Source organism: Carcharhinus amblyrhynchos, chromosome 18 (genome assembly GCF_965287045.1).
Source record: "Carcharhinus amblyrhynchos chromosome 18, sCarAmb.v2.hapA, whole genome shotgun sequence".
Lineage (NCBI taxonomy): Eukaryota > Metazoa > Chordata > Chondrichthyes > Carcharhiniformes > Carcharhinidae > Carcharhinus > Carcharhinus amblyrhynchos.
This window is the reverse complement of record NC_137341.1, coordinates 22,759,458-22,777,670: the sequence shown is the minus strand read 5'-3', so window position 1 is coordinate 22,777,670 and position 18,213 is coordinate 22,759,458. Positions and strand designations below refer to the sequence as shown.

Sequence of the window (18,213 nt, the reverse complement as noted above, 5' to 3'; positions counted from 1 at the left end):
AAAATAAGTGGGGGGGGGGGGCAGCTTATAACAGAGTTGAGGCGGAACTTCTTCGCGCAAAAGGGTGGTGGATCTCTGGAATTCTCTGCCCATTGAACTGGTGGAGGCTACCTCGCTGAATATATTTAACTCACAGGTAGATAAATTTCTGATAGAGAAGGGAATTAAGGGTTATGGGGAGAAAGTGGGCAAGTGGAACTGATCCACTTCAGATCAGCCATGATCTTATTAAATGGCAGGGCAGGCTCGAACGGCTAGATGGCCTACTCCTGCTCCTATTTCTAATGTTCTTAATCCTTCAACTGCTCCAATTAACAGATCTTTCTATTCCAGTCATCATAATTTGTTCCCTTAGATTCATCTGTGTTATTCATCTCAATCTCATTTTTTGGTAGCATGTTCCATATTCTAATCACACTGGGTAAAACTACTCCCAGCCACATTACTACTTCAGTTGCAGAGAGGAGTCATAGTGGACTTCAAATGTTAACTGCTCAACAAATGTTGCCAGAACTACTGAATTTTTCCTGCATTTTGTTTTTAATTCAGATCTCCAGCATCCGAGGCATTTTATCTTTATCCTGAATTTCCTTTTGGATTCATGACTATTCTATATTGATGGTCCACAGCTCTGATCTTTTATGCAAATAGCCCTATATCCACCCTATCAAACGTTTTCATTTTCTAGAATCCTTGATCAGGTCACTCCTGTCTTCATTTTCCAACAAAAGAATGTAGCCTGCTCAATCTTTCCTCTGGTATAACCTGTAGGAATGGGCAACAAATTCTGGCTTGGCAGTTACCCATATCTGAACAGTAGCTTTAATTGTCTATGCAGATCTATAACTAAAACCAATAAAACCAAGGAACAGCTAGATGGAATACTATAAAGGTGTTGTTTGTTCCCTCCACAATCAGAAGCTATTTGAATATTTTGTATGCATTACTCTTCATTACTCAAATTGTCAAAAGATGACGAATGCATTGACAATATTAAACAGGTGAGTAAGAACCAAGCTGTCATTATAAACACTGACTACTAGTGGTAAGAAATTGAATTGCAACTACATAAAGTCTAGTTTTTCCAATAGCTATCCCAAGCGTTACCTAATTGCATCTGTCCATATTGAACGAACAAAGGTTAAGACCTTGACATTCAAATACTTGTCAAACACTGGTAGAAATTACTTTCCAATTCAGCACTCATGTGCAGTATTGTTAGTAGGTGTGGCAAGCTGTATCCAGTTCTTGCACCCTCCTAAGAACGAAAAACTTTGTGACTTCAAGTGGGATTCAAACCAGTGACCAATATCAAGCACTCCCACTTGCTTTCCCAGATTGAGCTCAGTCAAGTTTACAGAAAGTGATATAGTATTGAGATTTTGTCTACATGGCTTGGTCTGATATTTCAATAATTGCAAAAAGGTTTGCCAAGTATTCAGATTGAGAAGATCTGCTGGACACTTTCTATGCATTAATGTGTAACTCCATCAGTGTCAGTCAAAGTGGGGCAACTCTCACATCTAGGATCAAAATACTGTCTCTTATCAATACTCATTGCCGAAAGAGCAGGAAATGACTGCTCAGACCAGTTGGAGAGAGACTCTAAATATTACCTCAATCACAATGAATTCAACCATCCCCCATGAACAAAACCCCCACTATTACTTCATGTGAAACATTAGCTGCCCCTTGGAAACCCTCATTATCACCTCACTAATGAAACAGAGCAAGTACATGCAAGTCTTAATGTCATTAATCAAAAAATAACACCATGAAAGTGAGATCTTTTGTCATGAATGAGCATTAGTCTTGGTGTTAAGTGTGGAGCAGGGAAGAGCAGTGACAAATGGTATTTGCAATGACTATAATGAATTCAATGAAAATTTATTCAGTCAAAAGATGACACAGTGAGGCTTTACTTTATACTGCAAATCATCAGGCAAAACATTTACATTAATTACACTGTCAGCTTGTATACACAGCTATAAAAAAAAGTTTAGTGAAAATTTTTCACAGTAGTTCCCAGTGTAGTCTGATAGTTCACTTAAAAATGCTGCAGCATAATCTGTCCATACCCATGGTCAAACATAATTCTGTACAAAAACTAATTTATAAACCTTCAATATTACAGAAAACAAAATCTTCGAAGTTGCAGTAGACTCAGCGCAGAATAGCAATGTCCGAGTGAATATTTACAAAGCTTCTAATGCATTTATTACAGGGTCTGATCAAATATTCCAGCCATCCCATCTAATCAGTTTCTGCTGTTCGTAAGATGACAGATGATCGGACCTTCTGGTCACTGTCCTTGTCCTTCTCTTTGTCCTTACTTTTTTTAGACTTTTTCTTTTTATGTTTGTGTTTCTGTGTTTTGTCAAGTTCAGAATCAATGCCCAAATGTTTCTTGTGCTTTTTGTGCTTCTTGTGTTTTTTATGTTTCTTTTTCTCCTTTTTCTTCTTTTTCTTCTTGCTGTCCTGAGTGTCTCCTGAACTGACGCTGCTACTGCGGCTCCGGGTCTGGCTCTCACTTGGGCTGTGGCTCTGACTGCAACTGGGGCTCAGGCTGTTTTGGATGTGACTTTTAGTGTTGCTGTTTCTGGAGCCCACAGACACTCCTTTGACCTCTCTAGTTTGGTCCATGATCTCTTTTGCCTCTCTTCCCTCCCGCAGTGCATGTTCCTCCTCACTCTCGCTGTCACTCTCACTATAGTCAGGTTCGAAGGCGGCTTCGTCAGTTTCTCTGGCCAGGTCCAAGGAGTGGCGAGAATGCCGAGCAGAGCGGCCGACGGGCCCTGGGGGCTTGTTACGGTTGTGATCTTTGTCATTCCGCCCAAGAAAATGCTCATGCTCATTCTTTTCAACTGATGTTTCAGTCCGGTGAGAGACTTTATTCCCACTTGCTTGCTTGTCCTTATTGCTCCTTATTTCCAATGTGTTTCTCTCCTTATCTCGGCTGGGAATGGTTGATTTTGACTCTTCAGTAGCACTTCTGGACTCAGACCCACTTCTGTGGTCTGTCTGCAGCTTCCTGTCTTTCCCAGGACTGTAGTCATTTTTCTTGGGCTCTGTGCTACGTTTCCTGCTATCTGTTTGGTGCTCTTTGCCTTTTTGACTGTGTGTCAACTCTTCACACTTACTGGGAGAATCACGCCTCCTAACATCCCTACCTCGCTCCTCTCTGCGCTTGGATATTGGAATCTGTCCATCGACAATCTCAACCCTCCCATCAACACAAGGAACCGTCTCTTTGCTGGAAGTTCCTCTGTTGCCTGGCTCCAACTTTTCAGCCACTCTGTCTTTTGAAGATTGAAGGGGATTTTTACTACTTGCGGGCTCAATATCCCGCTCTGTAAACACTGGTTTATCAGGAGGCACCAGAGCTTTCTTTTTGTCTGAAGTCTCCTTGTCCAACACATGCTCCTTATCTTTGGCCTTCAAACCTTTCTCATTCAGAGTTGAGCTTTTTGCAGATGCTTTGAGCTCCTGCTGAGCCTCATCTATGTTTGGTTCTTTAGCAGTTTTTGGGACTCTCTCTGAAGGACCAGCCTCTTTTTCAGTTTGTTTTGTTGGGTTTACAGACTTCACATTGGTGCCTGGTCCAGAACTGGCAGCTTTCCCAACATTTAATGCTGCAGCTGCTGCTGCCTTTCCTTCATCTTCATCAGTCTCATAATCTTCCTTCTCCCACTTGGATCGAGGAACTTGAACAATGACAATTTCATCTTCAGCTGGGGGTCTAGTATCACTGTTGTACTCCTCCATAGTCTTTATCACTGTCTTCTTTGCATCCATTTTCTCCTCTGCTTTCCTAATGGGGCTGCCTCCAGCAGAACTGGTACTAGAGGTGGAAACACGAAAGTACAATTACATCAACTTTACAGTCAGCTCTCCCTCTTTCACTACAAATCCTAATTATGGTCACATGGTAAAGGCTCATCTACTACTGTTCATCTAGATAAAGCATGCATTCAGCACTAAGCTGAAAAAGCATGTGCCAAAAACTGACAACTTGTCACACCTAACCCATCACAGCCTTGTTAGAATGCACTTCCCCATACTGAGGGGAAGCCACAATAAATGTCAGTAGGGTAATCTCACCCACCCACCCTAAATCCCATGTACGGTTGCTGTGCGAGTGTGCGCAAGAGCATGAGAGCTAGTGCAGGACATTAAGGACAAACTCATTTTGTATGCAATAGTAGGTTCAAAATAACATTGCAGTTTTATACCATGAAGAGACTTCATTTTTCAAAATAAGTCTGATTCTAGTTGAATGGATGTTTTATAGTTGCTGTTGCTTTTAAGAATTAAACAACAGGAAAAAATAAAAATAAGCAGCCACACAAACAGGTGCTTATAGGGAGAAAAATCGAAGGTTTCCTCCCTGCTCCCACAAGTGGATTCAAAACAGCAATATGCTCAACATTTAGCTTATTTGTTGGGGGAAAGTGAGAGGTTAAAAAGTGAAAAAAAATCAAATGTGTGGCTTTGGCTACCAATATTATCTTGAAGCAAGTATCGTCAAATCTGGTAACCAATCCACAGGAACACAAACTGAGGACCCTAATAACACTTGAAATAAATCACAAAGAACCACAACCCCACACAGTTCCCCCTTTCCCAGAACCAATTCAGCTAATGATGACCACTCCAAAAGACAAGATCTGAAGTATGCTAACCTTGTGTAATCCACAAGGGTTGAACCAGCCACTTCGCCCCCAGTCATTTTCTTCCTTGTCTTTGTTCTCACTTTCTCAGGTTTGGATTTCCCTCCGTTCACTTCCACTAACTCTGCAGGCTCATCCTGTGCAGCTGGGGACTCGCCACTCACAATCTTTTTGCCACTCTCCCGATTTATTTTGATCTTCCTCACTGGCACATTTGCTGGAGTGATCTTCTCTTTGTCAGCAGACAGATCTGAATGCTTTTCAGTCGATTTCTCAGTGCCAGAGTTGAGTTTACCCTTCACTGAAGGTTTTGCTGCCTCTGGTGTCTCTACCTTTGATGATTTAGTTGGAGGAGTTCCAAATTCTCTTTCTGTGATCTTTTCGTCAGTTTTTCGTTTACGCTTATCAGATTTTATTTCTACTTTACTTGGCTTTTCATCTGCTTTAATTGACTTTTTTGATTTGCCCTCTTTACTGACTACTTTTTCATGTTTTTTGTGTTTGGTCTCTTCCCTGGGGTAATCCTTTCTTTGCTTTTCCTCTTTTGCAATCTTCATCTCTTGGTATTCACGTCCCATTTTAAGCTGCACCTTCCTCGGCACAAAGAACTTCTCACTTTTTGGCAGCAGATGGATTTTTGTTCCCTCAACCTTGGGAGGGCATTCCTCCCTTGCCTTCTTCAAGTTGGGCTCACTGTGAGGGGATTTATCCCTTTCTCGCTCTATGGGTTTTTCCTGTGGAGCTTTTGCTGTTTTCCCCAAGGATTCCTTCTTTGGCGTACCACTCTCTACTTTGCGTTTCAGCTTTTCACCTTTTGCTTTTGACTTTTCTTTTTTGTCCTTGTCAGATGTGGCTTTGTAGGGAACAGAATCTCCTTCCATGGGTTCATCTCTCACAGGTGTTGCGTCATCTCTGCTGAGAGGCAGAAACAAGGTGGACCCTTTCCCTTCATCACCAGCAGCCTCCCCTGTCTTCTTCCCATCCCGAGAAGATTCTGGGTTAGTGGCAGACTCAGTTTCATCTTTTTTCTTCTTCCTGTGTTTTTTATGCTTTGCTCCTTTAGACTCAGGACGAAGACTTTGCGCTTCTTTTTCCTTTGATCCTGCCTGTTCTTTTGCAGCGTGACTCTCTCTGTAAGAATATTTTTCTGCATAGTTACCAGTGGTAGCCACATTACGTCCCCGGGAAGCTGGTTCTGCTGGATATTCATCCCGACGGCCTCGAACGTGAGGGGAACTTTCTCGCCTGGCTGCCCCTGTGTTAAAGCATTCTGGAGAGAAGTGGTCCTTAGCTGTGGGAGACCGAGGTCGTGGCTGATTACCACTGCTGTAGCCCTTATAATATTCGTACCATGCTCTGCATCGCCTTTCCCACTCTCTGTACCGTTCCCTCTCAAAAGAGTCTCTTGGATCACGAGGTCTATCATACAGTTCTCTGTAGTCGAATGGAGGTGGTGGATCTCTGTAGCGATCAAAAAACTCACGATCATTTTCACCTTGAGGAGCACTTCGTTTGTAAGGAGAATGGGCTTTGTAATTCGGTGATCGGGAACGGGAGCGATAGCTCCTGTATGATGGTGACCTGGATCTGGATCTGTGAAACACACGAGACCTGGATCTGGATCGATAACCTCGACTCTTCCCACTACCTCTTCGATATGAAGGAGATCTTGAATAGGAACGACTTGGGGAGCGACTGACTGACCGAGAATAAGACCGTGAAGAATGTGATCTGGACTTGGAATAGGAGTATGAGCTTCCACTGAATGATGATCCACTATATGAGCGTGACCTGGACCTGAACAGAAAAACAAAATCAAATGTTACACTGCAGATATTTTAAAACAAACAACAAATGCAGAAGTTTCCTGCCACATGTTTGTGAAGGCAGTCCATTTTGATTAGACTAGAAAATGCCCATTGGTGGATTACAGGCTTCTCAATATAGATGGAATATTGGAATGAAGGAAAAGGTGCTAGATACATTCACTAGAATTCTTCTGGGATTACATGATAGCTTCATTTGGAGACATGAAAAACTAGGGCTAGCTAAATTGGTAAGGTAAATGGTTAAGGGAAATTGAGTAAAGATTTCAACAGGAGTGGCCATCAAGGAAAGAGTTTGCCGGGGGGGGGGGGCGGGGGGGTGTGTGTGTGGCAGGTATGCATCAGACAGTCAGTCAATCTGCCTGGAAGCAGGTTTCTGGGCAGACTCACTCTGTCTGCTGCTTCCAGACTTCAGCTGTTCCAAAACTACACAGAGTTCATTGATGGTATCTGTTACATAAGAAGTTGTTGCACTCTGGGCCAGCTGCTACTATGTTTTGATACACACACACGCACAGTGAAAGAGCATATGAATAGATGAACTCTGCTCCGGAATTCAATAAGATCATGGCTGATCTGACTGTTACTCCCATTTATCTTTCAACCCCTTGTTTATCAAGGGTCTAACTCTGCCTTGAAAACACTCAAAGACTCTTCTTCCACTGTCTTTTGATGAAGTTCCATGGATTCTGAACCCATTGAGAGATATCATTTCTTCTTTGCTCTGTCTTAGACAAGTGACCCTTTACTTTTCAGGTGTGACCCCTAGTTGTAACTTCTCCCAGATTCCATATCAGCTCTGTAGGATCTTTTGTTTCAATTAAGTCACTTCTTACTCTGCTAAACCATTGGGAATACAAGCTTAGCCTGTCCGATCTTTCTTCATAAGATAACCTGCCGATTCCTAATATTAGTTTAGTTTTCTGAACTGGTTCTAATGTCATTTACATCCTTCCTTAAGTGTGACCGATACTGTACAGAGTATTCCAAATGCGGTCTAACTGAAATATAACCTGGAATTGGGGGGAGAAGAGGGGAAAGGGGGGGGGGGGGGGGAGAAGGGGGGGGGAAGGGGAGGAGGAAGAGAAGAGGAGGCTGAACTGCGTTTCGGGAGTGCAGTGAGACAGAAGCTGATTTATAATGTTGTGTAATTTTAATTCTTATAGTAATTCTGTTATATTTTGTTTTTCAAGTTAGTCCAGCTAGGCATGCTGCATACGTACAGCATAGTATTTCAACTTTTGATTGGATCTTTCTTGCCTGGAAATAAACAAAAATCTCCAACTTCAAATAAATTCTAGGTGCAAAAGTGAATCAATGTTGAAGTTGTTTCACAAAGTCATGTTTTTCACAAACACAAATACAACATTTGAAAGACTGCTGAGGCACCAATTACAATATGTAAAGAAACCAAAGAGCACTTTGATCTGAGAGAGGGTGAGAAGCCTCCTCTCTGAATGTCATGTGCCAACAGAGGGAAGATTAAGACAGCAAGTATATAAATCTTATCTTGTATCATTTAAAGTCAGGTGTTAGCACAGGAGGGTCACTGCTCCTTCAAACATTAAGTTACAAATATGCCAGCAATACTATGACCATGAAAACTATGACCATGAGAAGCACTGGAGTGGGTGTAGCTCGTGCAAAAATACATCCCCCCATCCCTGCCTTCAGTTTTATAGAGTCAAACAAATGAGGAACACCACCATTACAGCAGATTGCTGTTTTATTAGCCAGCACAATGGTACGTGCAATTGTTGGATTAGACTGCCCCTCCAATTACAGGTTGAGTAAGTGAGATTGCAAATGAGTTCCACTTTTTACCTGATGGACTGACAGACAGATCTGCGCATGATCAAATTTCACAACAAGCCAATTTACCTTGAGTAAGAACGTCTGCGCTCTTTCTGGATTTTTCTATATTCCATTAATTCTTTGGCAAAATCATTGGTAAACTCATCAAGCTTGGACTTTTTCTTCTCCCTAAAATGTTTTTGGTGCCACAGGGTTAGTGGAAGGAGAGAACGCAAAAAGGAAAACTTAAGATTGCAGGACTTTTAAATATTTAGTACAGCAACACATTGATGCATCTGGCAGTGCGAAAACTTTCTTAAAAACGTTAGCGACAACAGTTTAACTCTCCCACTTTAATATGCATTAAACACAGAACTGAATCAGAATACAAGCTGCATCATATGAAGTGAAGTCACAACTCTGCAGCCTGCTCACTTCTGATCAATTTCTTCAATTGGTTCTATAATACAGTCCAAGTGCATTAGTCACATAACAGCTTTCACCCTTACAAGCAGTGTACAAAGTTCAATTTGCATAAGCAAACAAACTGTTTCCCTCTACTCAAAGCACAAAGCAAATACAGAAATGAAACTTGCATAAGAGACATTTGTGGTATTTGGAAATTCTAAGGTGTAGCAGAATTATTAAATTATTTGAAACATATCCCTGTTCGTTTCCTCTTCTGGTGACCATTAAGCTTCATGCAGGACTGTCAAGCTGATGATGACCTTGAAGCGACCATTAACACTGCCCAGGACTGACTAGCAGCAGATAATGGACAATTGGATAAGGTTTTTTGTTTGCTGGGCTATGGATAGTGTTCTTATTGGTTGCCTGGCAGTCAAAAATCATGGCTATGCTGCATTAACCTACTAGTCACTTGCAGCCTGTGGAAACTGAAATTATGTAGTAGTGACCTTGTTTAAAATTCAGTCCAGTACTTAGGTCAATATAAAACAACATTTGATTCAATTTGTGTCCTCAGGTGGTATGTGACTATCAAGAATGCACTGAATGAAATGCTGGTCTTTGCAGAAAGGTTTTTGTTTCAAGTTTTTTTCACAATTATAGTGGACACAGCTGAAAGTGATATGTTGCACAAACTCTTCATCTTACAGAACGGTGTAATGAAGAAAAGCATCAGTCAACTTGCCAACCAATTAGCACACTTTTCTCCTGAAGTGCAAATTATTTTAATCATTTGGAATTTAGCATTCTTGCTCTTTGAGTGCAAAACAAAAAGATTTGGCAACACGTCTTTTAAGCAATGTTTAAGTTTTCTACTACCAAGGAACAACTTAATTACAGAGGAGCGTCAAGCTCCTGTTCTGCATGAATTTTTATATGTTTATGGCTGGACTGCACAGAAGCTGTCTACTATATATAGAGATCATTAACTACTGAAACAGAATTGTGAAAGATGTTTCCATCTTTCACTATTTCTCAGCATGACTTCTAAAAGCAGCAACTGATCTCCAACTGCATTTACTGCAACTATTGCTCGAACATTATGAATGTTACGTTGCAAATAATGCATCAACTGACAGCTAAACTGCAGACATCTTCTCAAAGAACTTCATCACGCGCACTGACGACAGAAATACAAAGACCTTAAAGGTAAACTTAACCACTCACTCCTCTTTTAGACGTCGCTGCTCCCTGTAGAACTCCTCCCTGGACAGCGGAGGTGCTTGTGTGACTGTTGGTAATACATTGGCAGGAGCTGCTGGGGTGGCAGGTGGTACCCATGGGGCAGAAATTGTGGCTGGAGCTGGAGGGAATCCTGGTGGAGGGATGCTAAATCCTGTGGGTGGGGGTTGGCCAGGAGGGAACTGTGGAGGAAATTGAGGAGGAGGCACTCCTGGAGGAAGAGGAACTGGGTGAGGTGGTGGAGGATACAAGGCTGGGGGGTGCACGTACACTGGTGGGGGATTTGTTGCCTGTGTTCGGCTTCGTGGAACACGATCACTTTGCTGATGCCCTCTGTTGGATGGTCTAGGGGAGCAGATTAAAAAAAATAAGTAGCAGCGGATCATCTGTAAACATCTGAAGGAGGATTCATATTTGGCACATGGTACCCATTCAGAACTTTCCATTACTGCAGATGCATTGGTAGGTCTTCTGGCGTTCTGCGGAAAACCAAGACGTTGGCAGCAACACTGGCTCCGAGAAATCCTGGTGGACAACTCAACTAAAAACTGAATGGAATTCACTCAATTTATACTGCTCTCTGAAAAACCACTGAACCATCAAAATTATACTCACTACAATCTGTAATGATGAAAATTTATATTTAAATGGAATGAAGATCTAATTGAAATAGTTAAGAATGTCTAAAAGCGTCAGTGCCACCTGAAATACTATAATTTCTATAACCAGATATCTAGGAAATAAAATTAGAAACGAGCCAAGTAACAGTTTCGTTTTGGCAATTATTTGAATAAAATGAGCGAGAAGAAGTTATTACTTCTCTTTACGTAGGGTTTCATCACAATAAAGCATTTCTGGGCTTCAGCACACAGTCCTGCTGCAGTGAGCCACCTTAGTTAGAACGTAGCCCAGGCCAATCGGGTAGCCGTCTCTTTCCCAGCTACAAAAATGACCACCTAAGAACAAGCGGCTGCAACTAGACAATTCAGAAGTGCTCACAATTCAAAATGTCAAGTCCACATTGAAAAGCCAGTGTTGTCAGCGGTGCAGTAAAAATGCTTTTCTGAAGTTGGGACCCGGGGAAGTCACAAAACTTCATGCTGCACACAACTTGTGCAGGGTCAGATTTCTAATCTGCACCTATCCCTAATCCTGGGATTGCTCGCTATAAAAGGGAAAAAACCTACGCCCAAAAACACGAGGGTTGAAGTCATAGGACCATAAAATTGAAAAATATCCAGGAAGTTGTTGAGTTTGGACATAGAAAATCAGTATGGTTCCTACTTACACTTCCCAGCTAGGTCTGTTTCCTGGTGGTCGTACCCCACTGGTCCTCATTGGCTGACCTAAACAAAGTTTATAGAAATTAATGCTTAACTGAAATGTAAAATCAAGTCAAATTGAAAACAATTTCAAAATAACAAACCTGTTGTGGGTATGGATTGTCCATGTGAAGCAGGATGACCAAGAACAGGAACTTGATAACCCTGAAATGGAACCAGATGACTATTAAGCCAATAAAAGTAATGTACATCACCCACTGGGTAGATTACAAATTAATTAACAGTTTAAAGCAAGTGCAAGACAATAAACAAAGGTTCTTCCCAGTTATTCCCATTAATCAGAATTCTAATGGCTTTAATTTCATAAAATTTAAACAAACCAAATTTCTTCCTTTTGCAATTCAATCTCAATGGATCAAAAATTTTGCTCCACAGGATAAAAATTTAAATGGAACAAACCACGTCTCGTATATTCAATTGCAAGATCAGAAATGATAATTTTTTCATCTCCTGACAGGTAAAAGACACTATAATTTATCAATAGGTTGGCAAGAATGCAGGGAAACCTCACATTCATAGTGCACTTCTCAATTACCATCCAATCTAGATCAAGATCTGTGCAATGCTTTTGGTTAACCATCCCGTCATTGTTATGCATACTAAAGACAACGTTGTTGTTGTGTATACTAAAGACAATGACCTTTTGGTCACTGATCCGCTTAATTTTAAAGTTTAGTCTGTAGCAGCTGAATTTCAACTTCATGTCACATGCAACATGCTGTTAAATTTTATAGATGGCATACATACATTTGCAAAATCTGAATAAGGAGGTTTATTTCCTCCCATTTTGGTCTCTCCTTTTCATTCTATTCCTTCCTGCCTCTTCCATTACTCCTCCCTATAATTTTAATTTTTCAAACTCCAGGTCCCAACTGTTGCATGCAATGCCTTTTCTCATAGCTGCTGCTAGCTGAATTCAGCTTGGGAAGCTTGCTATGTAAAGTTGGGGGATGATGATACTTTTTAAAAGGTACATGTAAATTTACCCTATATACAGCAGTGCCTCACGCAGTACAACTATATTACTGTAAAACATTGACACATGATGAATGATGTACCTTCAACGCGGAAGTACTGCTCGTAGACATAGTTGGATTGCTAGTGGTAATTCCAGTTGTGACAGTAACTGCAACCGTTTTGCTGAGTTCACTGAACACGAAATAAGAATAAAACACAACTTTAACATTTAATTGAGATTCAACTTTAAGACTTATTGCTTGTGGGAATGGACAAACAGCATCCATTTGAATTAGTTCTCAAGGTGAATTTATGATTAGTTGAAAAATACCTTGTTCTGCCTATGTATTACAGAGTCTAATTTCTTCAGCTTAATCCATTGTCATCTTGGCCAAAAGTTCACATTGTATCACGCTCCTTCTATTTACAAAATCTAACAGCAGCATAGAACAAACAGCTCATAGCGACACTGGGAGAGGTGGATACTCCACACCCCCACAGCATTTTGTGGCAGAGAGGGGAAGCCAGCCACAAGATCTTCTGGTCCCACTGCTATCAATAGGATTTACCACTGAATCCTGCCCTTGAAGGGGTTTGCTGTCAGTAGCACCAAAAGATCTCGGTGAGAAGTCTTTAAACGTAAAACTTTACAAATGGAGATAAGATGACAATTAGAGAAAGCAATTAAGAAAGGCAACAGAGTGAAACCATGGAATTATGGACGAGTTAATTTTACATCTGTTGTTGTGAAATTACAGTGTCTATAATTAAGATTAGATTGACTGAGAACATTTTCAGCTGATGAGAGAGCATCAGCATGGATCTGAAAAGGGTAGGTCATGCTTGAATAATCTGACAATATTCTGAAGTAATGGGCAGAGGAATGCCTATGGATGTTACTGAACAGGTCTTTCAGAAGGCATCTGATGAATGAAGAACGAAACTCATAAGAGGCTTTTAGTGAAAGTAGAATTGATAGAATTGAAGGCAAATTATTGGTGTGGTGAGAAAAAAATTTGTCAGGTTTATACAAAGCTTAGAAGACAGGATAAAAAGCCACATTTCCAAATTTGCCACTGGCACAATAAGCAATGTAGATGGAAGAGAGATTAGTGGATTATAGGCAATCATGGCCAGTGGATTTCAATGTAGGCAAACGCACGGTCACGCACAGAAGTCTGGGATGACAATAGCCCACCCTCCCCCCTCCAATAGATGGCGTGATGAAAATCATTGGCAGACACAAGCAACTGAATAATCAAAAAAAAAGAGCCACACTTAAAAAAAAGTATTTGTAATGAGCCTGTTCATTTTTTTCTGGAAAGAGATGGGGAAGGAGTTAGCAATCGTACAAGTAAAATTGGAAAGTTGTGATTATACCATAAGGTTGAGAAGTGTCTCACTACCAGCTGGAATCCAATAGTGTGTCCTGGAACAGATATCCAGGATTAAGTTACAGTCTACAATCAGTTCAGGTAAGGAGCAATCAATATTTGGATAATGATGTGGTATTCTGCATTGGAAAGGGGAAGCAAAGATATTGGTCTGGAGTTAGCTATGTACTGTCACAGTGGCTGCCACAGAAGACTAAAGGCAACCAACTGAGTGGATTATTATTGGCTGACGGTTTATATAACAAATTTTCAGGAATTAGATACAAATTAGAGTCTAATCAAAAAGTGTTGTTTAAAAAACAAAATGGTGAAATAGTGATTGAAATGGTAGCAACATTTGAACCATATGCACATTTAATGTGTAGCAGCAGCACAAACTATGGTCTGGTTTTGTGCTGAAGTCCTTGTGATATAATCTATTAAGCAACTTCCTTGAAGTGGACGGCAAGATGCTACTGCAATCCCTAAAAAGTTCTGACAAGAATGAAACTTACGGAATATCCCCTTCTTCATGCTTTGGAGGCAGCTGATGAACATGAACTGTAGCTGTTGACAAATCTGGAGCATTGTTGGCAGTGGTGGGAGCTCTACTAGTTTTCACAGGAGAAGCAGCACGTACTGGGGCAGAGGTTGCACTTGGAAGGGAAGCAGGGGCAGATGAGAGACCAGTTGGAGTAGGAGTGGTGACTGGCATGTCTGGTGGCTTTGAGATGGCTGTTCTGTTTACAGTGAGAACAGGCTGAGGGTTGAGTTGGGTTAATGGCCTCAGAGCAGGTTGTTGATTATGCGTTTGATGGGATGGAACTTGTCGTTGTTGCTGAGTCTGCTGTTGCTTGCGAGTTCTTTTTGTGTAACCAGTTTCATTTTTGAAGTTGTTCACAGCCTGCAAATAAAAGAATACTGTGGCTGAGGATAAGTTTCAAATTCCATCCCATTGTATTCTCAACACATCTCTAATTTGTTTTTCCATTTGTGTTTCTAGGATTTTACTCAAATAGCAGTTTAAGGATGCAGTTTATGCAACAGACAATGTGATAAAACTAATTTGTTGCTGACAAAATAGAACTGAACAGGGATTATACTTTATTAGTAAATTAGATTTAGCATATAATGTGATCACAAGAAAGATCCATTTCATTTTATTTACATCTCTTTAACAAGGAAGAAGATGCCACAGAGGCCATGGTAAAACAGGAGGTAATTCAGACATGAGATAAATTTAAAATTGGAAAGAAAAGTGGCAGTGGATAAGTTATCTGTACTTAATCATAGAATCCCTACAGTACATGTGGACATTCAGCCCATCAAGTTTGCACTGACTCTTCAGCAGAACATCCCACCCAGGGCTTCTATCTTTTCCTATCCTTGTAATCCCACACATTTACCATGGCTAACCCATCTAACCTACACAAATTGGGACACTAAGGGGCAATTTAGCATGGCCAATCCACCTAACCTGCATATCTCTGGACTGTGGGAGGAAAGTAGATGACCCAGAGAAAACCCACATAGACGTGGGGAGAACATATAAACTCCAAACAGTCACCCAAGGCTGGAATCAAATCTGGGCCCCTGATTGACCTTGTCCAAGTCATTTGTTCGGCCTCAGCTAGAGTATTGTATCCCATTCTGGGTGCTGCACTTTAGGAAGGATGAGAAGACGTTAGAGAGAGTGCAGAAGAGATTCACGAGTATAGTTCCAGGAATGAGGAACTTCAATTATGAAGATAGATTGGAGAAGTTAGGGTTAGGACTGTTACAGGAAATTGGATAAAAATATTCAAAATTATGAAAGGTCTGGACAGAGCAAATAGGAAGAAACCATTCCTATTCAAAAGGAAAGGGGAGAGTACAGATTTAAATTAATTAGTAAAAGAAGCAAAAAGTATTTTCCGGGAAAAAGCATTTTCACATAGCGAGTGGAGTACGTATGGAATGTACTGCCAGAGTGTGGTGGAAGCAGGTTCAACTGAAGTATTCAAAAAGGAATTATACTATTACCTGAAAAGGAAGAATGTGTAGATTTATGGGAAGGCAGCAGGGGAATGACACTAGGTTAGTTGCTCATTCACAGAGCTGGTGTAAACACAACGGACCAAATCAATTCTGTGATTTATGCAAGATAGAAGCTAGTAAATTTAGCAAAAATTCTAGATTGGGTGAAATACCTGTCTTAAAAATTTATTTGCAATCAAAGCATCAGGAGAAACATCTGTCTGGTGGCAAGTTGGGCAGGTGTGCTCCTCAGACTCTAGTAGCGATGTCCTAATACCTGCACATAGCAATTAGAAAAAAGGAACAAAACACAGTTAGGACTAAAACAAATTGGAAGTATTTAGTGTAAAAAAACAAATCACAGTATGATAAATGATAACAAACAGAAACAAAACTTGCATATTCAAATTGCTTTTCACAATTATTGGCTAATTAAGTGCTTCACAACCAATGAATTTTTGAAGCATAGCCACTGATGTAAAGAAACATATGTGTACAGCAAACTTCTTAACAACTAAATGATTTGTTCCTTTTTGTGATGTTGATTGATGGATGATTATTGGCCACAACACCAAGGATAACTCCCTTTGCTCTTTTTTGAAATAGTGCCGTGGTGTCTTTTACATCCAGCCAAGCAGACTGGGGCCTTGGTTTAGTGTCTCATCCTTAAAATGGCATCTCTGTTCCTTTGGTACTGCACTGGTGTCAACCTTGTCAAGTCCTGGGCTGGGACTTGAACTCAGGACCTGTTGACTCAAGAGTTGAGAGTTACCCACTGAATCACAGCTGACAGTAGAGGAATCCCACTGTCTGACCCGTTTAGCAACTTGCTTCATTAGCAATGCATTCTGCCGATGGTGACTTACAATCATCACAGTAACTATTCCCACAGCATGGTATGACAACAGCATCCATCATAAGATCCTTGCAGATAAGGCACAACAGTTCATCGGGAATTGGATCTTCCTCTTCTGATGAGGAGGAGGGCTCCTCAGGTAAGAATGGTGGCTTTTCTTTCTTGCCCTGCGCATATGCTTCTCTAGAATAGAAAAATTTTAATGATGTTCAGGTTCTGAAACTACAGCAGTGACAATGATCAAAGAAACAATGCTATACCCCTGAAGACTGCAGAGAGATTTTACGTTTGATTACTTTGTGCAGAAGTTAGTTAACATGGGAAATGACTGTCCAGGAAGCCAATTAAAGGTAGTTATGTGGAAAACTTTACAATGGGAGAATTGCAGCTGTGGAGCCTGCAATCAAATACCCTTTACATGCATTAGAGGTTTTCAATTAAGATTGACTATCCACCAGACAAGCAGCTCAGTATTGTAGGTAAACAGAAATTGAAGTACTTACGCATCAATTGTGGGTATAGCGTATTTCCCAGTATTGGTGAGCATTGCACCCTTCATGTTTGGGTCATCAACTTCTACCATAAAACTGCGGGGAATCCCTGTGCTTTTCTTAATCCTTGGTACAGCTTCAAAATTTTTGTCCTGAATTTTACCAAAAGAAGTTGAAACATTTATTTTTTAAAAATATATACAACTGTCTTGCTGATAATACAATTGTTCCCATGCATTAATCTTCTGCCGTTTCGGAGAATTTAGTGTTGGACTAACATACATCCCAGAGCTACTATCTCAACTTTGAAGCTCATCCATAATTTTTATTGCAGAGTAATAGCACATTAAAATCAAGTGTAGGGCCAATTTAACACACAACTAGATTGCACTGTTCCTGGCAAGCTTAATCCAGGACAAGGCACAATTTGAACTGTTTTAATACTATAATTTGTTATGTTTCAACTCCACCAAAGAAATCCATCCATTTCAGCAGCAAATAATAGATCACTGAATAAAGTTGCCTAAAACTGTTTATTCTGGCCACATGTCTAGCAGATGGCCAAGTACTTCAAGTGGACATCACAAAGTAAAGGATCAAAACCACCGCTTTAAATGACACTAGATCAATACAATAAAATGTACAGCCTCCAGCAACATTGTTCTGCCGCTAGGAAAAATTTTAGATGCATTTCTGAAGCATTCCCGACTGCATCAACTTGTTCCTCCAGTTTAACCACTGGCCAGAGAAGGCAGGGAGTTTCAGGATCCCACTTCAAGAGCACAGTATTGTTACTACAAAATATAATGTTGAACCATGTTTACCCACCCCATTTGTTGGGCAGTTTTTTATGTAATGGCCAGGTTTTCCACAACGAAAACAAGTATAAGTTGGAGGAGGAGGACCCAAAGGTTTCTTCATGTAACTAGGAAAGAAAAAAAAATTAATATGCGCTATCAATTGCCACCTGTGAAATATCAACATCAAAAATTTTGAATTGCATTCTTTTTCAAACTTACTTGACTGGATCATATTCTTGACCAGACTGAGTCATCATTGCCTTAATTTTATCTTCCTCTGAGGCGTTAGCTTCAGCCAGATTGGCCGTCTGTTTGATAGGCGTGTGTTACAAAAATAATTACCACCCAGAATTTACTGTACACTCCAGTCCACATCCTGTAAAGAGTAGCAGGAAACCCTGTCCCTATTGCTCTTAAGTATATCTGTTTATAGCTAC

At 40.6% G+C, this 18,213-nt stretch overlaps 1 protein-coding gene across 3 annotated transcripts in view; it reads right to left on the bottom strand.

The window, feature by feature from the left end:
• Nucleotides 1-1,871: 1,871 nt before the first annotated feature.
• Nucleotides 1,872-18,213, bottom strand: part of rbbp6 (retinoblastoma binding protein 6) — a 45,562-nt gene continuing 29,220 nt past the window's right edge. For all 3 annotated transcript variants that reach the window (XM_080206536.1, XM_080206539.1, XM_080206538.1), the window contains 13 exons: nucleotides 17,996-18,084; nucleotides 17,805-17,901; nucleotides 16,989-17,128; nucleotides 16,496-16,668; nucleotides 15,803-15,906; nucleotides 14,129-14,517; nucleotides 12,342-12,432; nucleotides 11,367-11,427; nucleotides 11,229-11,286; nucleotides 9,926-10,285; nucleotides 8,378-8,479; nucleotides 4,683-6,467; nucleotides 1,872-3,841 (listed from right to left, as the gene is read on the bottom strand). In XM_080206536.1, coding sequence (XP_080062662.1) covers nucleotides 2,254-3,841; nucleotides 4,683-6,467; nucleotides 8,378-8,479; nucleotides 9,926-10,285; nucleotides 11,229-11,286; nucleotides 11,367-11,427; nucleotides 12,342-12,432; nucleotides 14,129-14,517; nucleotides 15,803-15,906; nucleotides 16,496-16,668; nucleotides 16,989-17,128; nucleotides 17,805-17,901; nucleotides 17,996-18,084 — 5,037 coding nt within the window. In that variant the 3' untranslated portion in view covers nucleotides 1,872-2,253. The remainder of the gene's footprint in view (nucleotides 3,842-4,682; nucleotides 6,468-8,377; nucleotides 8,480-9,925; nucleotides 10,286-11,228; nucleotides 11,287-11,366; nucleotides 11,428-12,341; nucleotides 12,433-14,128; nucleotides 14,518-15,802; nucleotides 15,907-16,495; nucleotides 16,669-16,988; nucleotides 17,129-17,804; nucleotides 17,902-17,995; nucleotides 18,085-18,213) is intronic.